This window comes from Sinocyclocheilus rhinocerous, unplaced genomic scaffold (genome assembly GCF_001515625.1).
Source record: "Sinocyclocheilus rhinocerous isolate Xijiao unplaced genomic scaffold, SAMN03320098_v1.1 scaffold2935, whole genome shotgun sequence".
In the NCBI taxonomy this organism is placed as follows: Eukaryota; Metazoa; Chordata; class Actinopteri; order Cypriniformes; family Cyprinidae; genus Sinocyclocheilus; species Sinocyclocheilus rhinocerous.
The window spans coordinates 300156-307454 of NW_015633526.1; the positions used below are offsets into that span (position 1 = coordinate 300156).

The 7299-nt window shown below is 38.9% G+C and overlaps 1 protein-coding gene across 8 annotated transcripts in view; it reads left to right on the forward strand.

The window, feature by feature from the left end:
* Positions 1–7299, forward strand: part of LOC107744187 (receptor-type tyrosine-protein phosphatase eta-like) — a 56975-nt gene that overhangs the window by 40155 nt on the left and 9521 nt on the right. For 7 of the 8 annotated variants that reach the window (XM_016557707.1, XM_016557704.1, XM_016557705.1 and 4 more), the window contains 5 exons: positions 2464–2724; positions 2869–3114; positions 3466–3726; positions 3871–4119; positions 4304–4567. In XM_016557707.1, coding sequence (XP_016413193.1) covers positions 2464–2724; positions 2869–3114; positions 3466–3726; positions 3871–4119; positions 4304–4567 — 1281 coding nt within the window. The remainder of the gene's footprint in view (positions 1–2463; positions 2725–2868; positions 3115–3465; positions 3727–3870; positions 4120–4303; positions 4568–7299) is intronic. The other variant, XM_016557711.1, reaches the window with a different exon arrangement.

Sequence of the window (7299 nt, forward strand, 5' to 3'; positions counted from 1 at the left end):
TCTTGGAGGCTATAGTCTTGGCATACCAGGCCCAACGTTTACCGTGCCCCCTCGGCGTGAGAGCACACTCTACGAGAGGAGTGGTATCTTCTTGGGCATTGGCGCGGGGCGCTTCGATAGCAGACATCTGTAGAGCTGCCAGCTGGATGACACCTAACACGTTTGCGAAATTCTATAATCTCCGTGTAGAGCCCGTGTCCTCTCGTGTACTTACCTCAGAGGGTCAGGAACACCGAACCCACTCGGTGTCGATCACGCTTGCTGCGCCATTCCCCTCTACGGACCGGATATGTGCGCTTAAGTGCTTCTCAGTTCAGTTTCCCTTTTGGTGAACCCTATGGAGTTCCTCCCGCACCCTCGGCGGTCAAGCGTGGCAGAGTGCCAGACGCCAGGTTCAGCACTCATGTGTATGCCCAAGGTCAGCCCTTGTGCTGGGCTAGGTGCCCGTGTGTAGTGATGTGTTATCCAATATCCCACTGTACGAAACAGCAGTGGCGGACACCAATGCCTACGCACTGTCCTATCTTCCACCCCAACTGGTGTGGGGGGACTTGCTGGCTTTCGCAGGGCACTGGAGGGGGTCAGCAATAGTGGCGTTTTCCCTTATATACCCGCGCTTCAGGGCGGGGTGCGCGATGCAAAGATCGCACGCCAACACTTATTGGCTTGTTTTGTTAACACTCGAAGGTGATTGGTCTCTCTAGCGAGGTCCTAATTCGTCAGTCACTGACGTAATGTCTCCGTTCCCTCCTTCAGGGAACGAGGGTTACATACGTAACCGAGACATTCTTATTTACATCTTAAATAAAATGCTATTTTTTAACCTTTCTATCAGCCAATGATAATTCTGAAAGAAAATGCTGAGAGCACAGATCAGTGGCTGAGAACGCATCTGATTGACAGATGAACCACGAGCTCTTATGTCAATGTGTTGTTATTAATGTTCTGGTTATTTTGTTTCGGTGTACATGTTGTTAATTTTGTGCAAAGCATATGTAGCGGTGTGTTTTCTGCGTTGTTTCGAAACGAAAGACAGACTGCGAAAATTCTTTCCATCAGGTCCTCATTTATTCTGGATAACACAAACGAATATATATGAGGACTCGTGCAGCATTTAAACCAGCGTGCGGCAGCAATGCACGACGCTGAGAAAGAGAAGATTACAGATATTAAAAAGAAACTTAAATAAAGAAAAATAATCAATGAAACATCTGAGTGTGCATCACATAGGGTCTTTAGATCACAATCATACAGATATATCAATACGTAACCGAGACATTCTTATTTACATCTTAAATAAAATGCTATTTTTTAACCTTTCTATCAGCCAATGATAATTCTGAAAGAAAATGCAGAGAGCACAGATCAGTGGCTGAGAACGCATCTGATTGACAGATAAACCACGAGCTCTTAAATCAATGTGTTGTTGTTAATGTTCTGGTTATTTTGTTTCGGTGTACAGTTTGTTAATTTTGTGCAAAGCATCATTCAGCTGAACTGTGCACGTTTAATTTAGACACTTCATGTCTTGTTCCATTCATGCAATAAACGCATGTCTACTGCTGAGCTGTGGGCTATGACTAATTTCATGCGCAATGCAGACAAAATTACAATTTAAAATCAATCGGAGCTACAGAAATTCATTGTAATTTTTACAAATAAAGCTTCATATTATGTGTCATCTCGCCATCACAGATGGCGACATTATGGGAAGGCTAATTTCTACGACCTTTTTCCAGCAGTCATGGCGAAATTAGGTTCCTCCAATCTAAAAAAAAAACAAGAATCGAAAACAACAGTGAGGAATCGATTCTTGGAATCGAATCCCATCGATTCCAGAACCGGGAATCAGACTCGATTCCAAAAATTTCGGAATCAAACAGCCCTAGATGAACCACTTGAAATAGCGTTGTCCTTTAAAGTTCAATTGCCTGCTGATGAAACATCTGGAAATGCAACAGACACATCAGTGATGTCACACCAGTAAAACATTACTGGTCTGACTGCTGGAGTCAATTTTGCATCACTGCCACTGTAGCAGATACACCAACAGAAAGTGAATCTGTCTGTATCTCAGCATGGAGTAGTATGTAGACTTTCAAAACATTTGTCCTTTGCTTATTTACTCCAAGTGCTTAGCTTCTGACCCACAAACAATTACTATTGTAAATTATATACTAAAATATTATTGGAATTTATTAATTGAAACAGTATTTCAAAGTATTTTCATACTGTAAAATGTTCCAGTAGTTTTCCTCTTAAATTAGCAAATATCTGAGATTTTAGCATTGAAGCCTTCTGATATTTACTGTATTAGTGGAACCATGTACGATTACATCTTATTGACATACCTGGACTCAATGAGCTTAACAAATATTATTATAATTTATAATAGCATTGTTCCAACAGCTGTTTTAGTTAATTTCGTTACCACTAATCATGTTACTTTCTCTCCCCACACAGAGCCAGATGTGATCAGGAATCTCACAGTGACCGAAATCACAACATCATCTGTGTTTCTGATCTGGGAAGAACCAGTTGGAAATAGATCTTTCTTTAAAATTCAATGGGCTGATGATAAAACAAGTGGAAATTCAACAACTACTAATACTTCCTATAACATCACTGGTCTGACTGCTGGAGTCAATTACACATTTATCATCACAGCTGTTGCAGCAGATAAATCAACAGAAGGAGAATCAGTGGTTACCTCTAAATATACAAGTATGTTTTCCACTTAAATGTTTCTGGACTCCCCTAGCTGGATATTCATATTTACTGATGCCTTTCATATTTATAAATCTTCACTACAGTAAGTTTTCAGGATTCACATTTTAATCCCTAAATGTCTGTAATTTTCACTCACAGAGCCTGACGTCATTATGAACCTCACAGCTGCTGATATTACATCTTCTGTCCTACTGAACTGGACTAAACCAAATGGCCAAAGCTCCCATTACCGTGTAGAATATGAAAATAACAGTGTGACTACTGAAAACACCTCCATTGAGATAAATGATCTGACTCCTGGAGCACAGTACACATTCAGAGTGTTTGCAGTTGCAGCTGATCATGTGACCGAGGGGAGAGCCAATCAGATTTCACTTTATACCAGTAAGGCCTCTGATTGGATGTTTAATCTGAGTGAATCTGCTGAACCTTCAGCCTTGAAATAATCTCACCTTTTCTTGCCTTTAGCAGAAAATTATACAGCAACATCTTAAGCACCTACAAATGCTTTAGAAATTCCTAATTGTATCAATCTTACTTGTTTATCTCCACTTCTGACTTTAGCTGGAAAAATTAGTGTTATTGTCTTATTGCATTATTGACCAACTAGTTTCCTGTTTAACACTGTAAAGCTGCTTTGACACAACCAAACTTGTATAAAGCGCTATACAAATAAAGGTGACTTGACTTGACTTCTCACCAGCATTTATGATTTGTCCTTCTCTTCCTACACAGAGCCAGATGTGATCAGGAATCTCAGAGTGTCTGAAATCACAACATCATCTGTGTTTCTGACATGGGAAGGACCAGCCGGAAATAGAGATTTCTTTAAAGTTAATTGGACTGATGAGAAAACATCTAATCGTGTAACAACCAATAACCCATGGTATAACATCACTGATCTAACTGCTGGAGTCAATTACACATTTATCATCACAGCTGTTGCGGCAGATAAATCAACAGAAGGAGAATCAGTGGTTACCTCTAAATATACAAGTATGTTTTCCACTTAAATGTTTCCGGATTCCCCTAGCTGAATATTCATATTGACTGATGCCTTTCATATTTTTTAATCTTCACTACAGTAAGTTTTCAGGATTTGCATTTTAATCCCCAAATGTCTGTCATTTTTACTCACAGAGCCTGACGTCATAATGAACCTCACAGCTGCTGATATTACAACATCCTCTGTCTTACTAAACTGGACTAAACCAAATGGCCAAAGCTCCCGTTACCGTGTAGAATATGAAAGTAACAGTGTGACAGCTGAAAACACCTCCATCGAGATAAATGATCTGACTCCTGGAGCGCAATACACATTCAGAGTGTTTGCAGTTGCAGCTGATCATGTGACCGAGGGGAGAGCCAATCAGATTTCACTTTATACCAGTAAGACCTCTGATTGGATGTTTAATCTGAATTAATCTATTGAACCTTTCCTTAAGCAGAAAACTGTACAGCAACATCTTAAGTACCTACAAATGCTACAAACACTTTATGAATAATTGTATCAGTCTTACATGTTTTACACCATCTCAAAACAGTATTTATGATTTGTCCTCTCTCTACACAGATCCGGATGTTATCAGGAATCTCACAGTGAACAACATCACAAGCTCATCTGTGTTTCTGACATGGGAAGAACCCATTGGAAATAGATCTTTCTTTAAACTTAAGTGGGCTGATGATAAAACAAGTGGAAATTCAACAGAAACTACTAACACTTCCTATCACATCACTGGTCTGACTGCTGGAGTAAATTACACATTCTGCATCACTGCTGTTACTGCAGATAAATCAGCAAAAGGAGAAACTGTCTGCAGATCACAATTTACTAGTATGCAAAATTCTAAAATACATGTTTCTTACTACAAAGCACATTTAAACTACTTGACTATCATGGGTGGCTGTTCAAGGCATGGAAAGAAAGGGGTTCAGTATCAGTCTAGTTGCTAGCAGTACCTCTATTAATCCAAAGATAAGAACAGACAAAGAACTGAACAGAACTGGGGGTATAAATACACAGGGAAAATGAGAGATAAAACAAGGAACAGCAGGACTAATCAATTAACAAATAAGTAACTATAGAAACAAATGAGAGCATACTTAACCTAGAAAACAACTTAACAAGAAAGAAAAATACATGAAAGGGACAACAGGAACAACTGAACAAACTAAACATAAAACTAAGAGTCTCTGAACACACACACAAAAAAACATATTAACCAATATTTCTTTCAGGTAATTTGTAAAAGCACTAGAGTTGTTCCCATGTCAAGCACCACTCATTTGCTCTCCTCTTTGTTTTTAGTAGAAATCTCCATTCAAAGTTCATGTTACAGATTAAATATTAAAATATTGCCTTCCCTCTTGCCAGTCTCTTGGTCGTTAATTTGGCCCACCAGTTCACATTTCGTCCTATATGTATTTCTACTTTGGATGATTTTTCACAATCAGGGCACAGCAGATAAATCAACAGTCAGTTAATATATAAAAATAAAGATCTTTGAACATAAAAGAACAGATGACTTGTGCAATCACAACACCACAAATGAAAGAAAACAGTTCAGGTGAGCATTGCTTGTAGGTAGGAGGGCCAAGGGTCAGAGAAGGGGAACAGATCCCAGATCCAGGGAAATAAAGACCAAGGGGGAGCTGAATGAACTGAAGATTCACATGGAGCCAATGGAATGGAGGACCACGGCAACAGAAGAGATCAAAGATGGAGACTGAAGTAAAGCAGGAGGATCGAACGACCATGGTGGAGCTCGAGTATTGGAAGACCATGGAAACGAGGGACCCCAGTGGAGCTGGAAGAATGGAGGACCATAGTGGAGCTGAAGAATTCGAGAGCCAAAGTGGAGCCATGAGATTTGAGGGCCAAGACAGAGCTGGAGAATTGGAAATAAAACAGGTAACCACAGTAGAATTGGCGGTGAAGCAGGAAGTTCCTGGTGAGCTGGCAGAGCAGAAGGACCGGGACATATTGACAGAGCCAGGAGCACGAGTAAGACTCTGGGGAGGTTGAATACATGACAGAGCTGGAGGATGATGAGGAGTTATGGGTCGAGAGCCAAAGTGGAGCCAGGGGTTTGGAGGGCCAAGACAGAGTGGGAGAATTGGAAATAAAACAGGTAACCACAGTAGAATTGGCGGTGAAGCAGGAGGTTCCTGGTGAGCTGGCAGAGCAGAAGGACCGGGACTTATTGACAGAGCCAGGAGCACGAGTAAGACTCTGGGGAGGTTGAATACATGACAGAGCTGGAGGATGATGAGGAGTTATGGGTCTGGGCTGAACCAAAGATCTATCATCTCATGTTACAGATGACTACACAACCTCATCTGTGTTTCTGACATGGGATGAAACATTTGAAAATAGATCTTTCTTTAAAATTAATTGGACTGATGAGAAAACAAACAGAAATTCAATAGAAACTAGTAACACTCTCTATAACATCACTGGTCTCACTGATGGAGTCAATTACACATTCTGCATCACTGCTGTGACATCAGATAAATCAAAAGGAGAAACTTCCTGCATCTCAAAATATACCAGTATGTAAAAATAAATGATCTGTTCTTTGCTAAATAGAATTTTTAAACAAATTGACCCAGCATTTTTTTCTACTAATACAATTTTAGTAACACTTTATTTTAAGGACTAATTCTGACTATTAACTATCTGCTTAGTAGCATGCATTTTACTAGCATATTGGCTGTTTATTAGTACTTATAAAGCAAATATTAATGCCTTATTCTGCATGACCATATTTTTGATCCCTTAATCCACCCCATACCTAAACTTAACAACTAGCTCACACTGTAAAAAATTATTGTGATTTTAACAGTAAAAGACTAAAAATGCTACAGTAAAAACCTGTTAATTGGTTAACAGTAAGTTTCCATAATATATTCGGTGAATAAATGTAATTACATTTAACGTAATTTTACAGTAAAATACTGTTAAAAATTTTTAGGAAGTGAAAAAGAAAAAGTCATTGTATAATTTACAGCGAAAAACCATAAATTGACACTCCCAGAATTCCATGCATGACACTTCATATTTTTTTTGACTCTCCCAGAATTCCCTGCATGACACTTCATAGTTGATGTTTTTTTGTTGAAATAACATGTTTCTTCTTAGTTTTTTCTTATCAGTTGTGTACATTAGGGTTTAATCTTACATCTAATGTTGTTAAATTAATGTTTATTGCATTATTTCAGTATCATGTGTGTCACCATGATGGGGTTTAGTGTTAGTGTAAATGACACTGTGCACCTTCTATATATAAGTATTGGCCTCCTTAGCTCGTAGAAAAGCTGTTTATGGTGAGCTTTGGTTCATCATGTGACTTTCTCATCACCACCAGTTTTTGGTGGTTATCAGTGCATTACAATGGTTCAAAATAGATATTAGTACTTCAATGTGTTGGTTTATTAACATTATATCAGTTAATGAAATACGGTATTTTATTGTGAATTTAAGTCAAGTCTGTAAAACCTAAAATGTTGCTACCATATTTTTTACGGTAAAATTCTGGCAACCACAGCTACCGGTATTTTACCGTA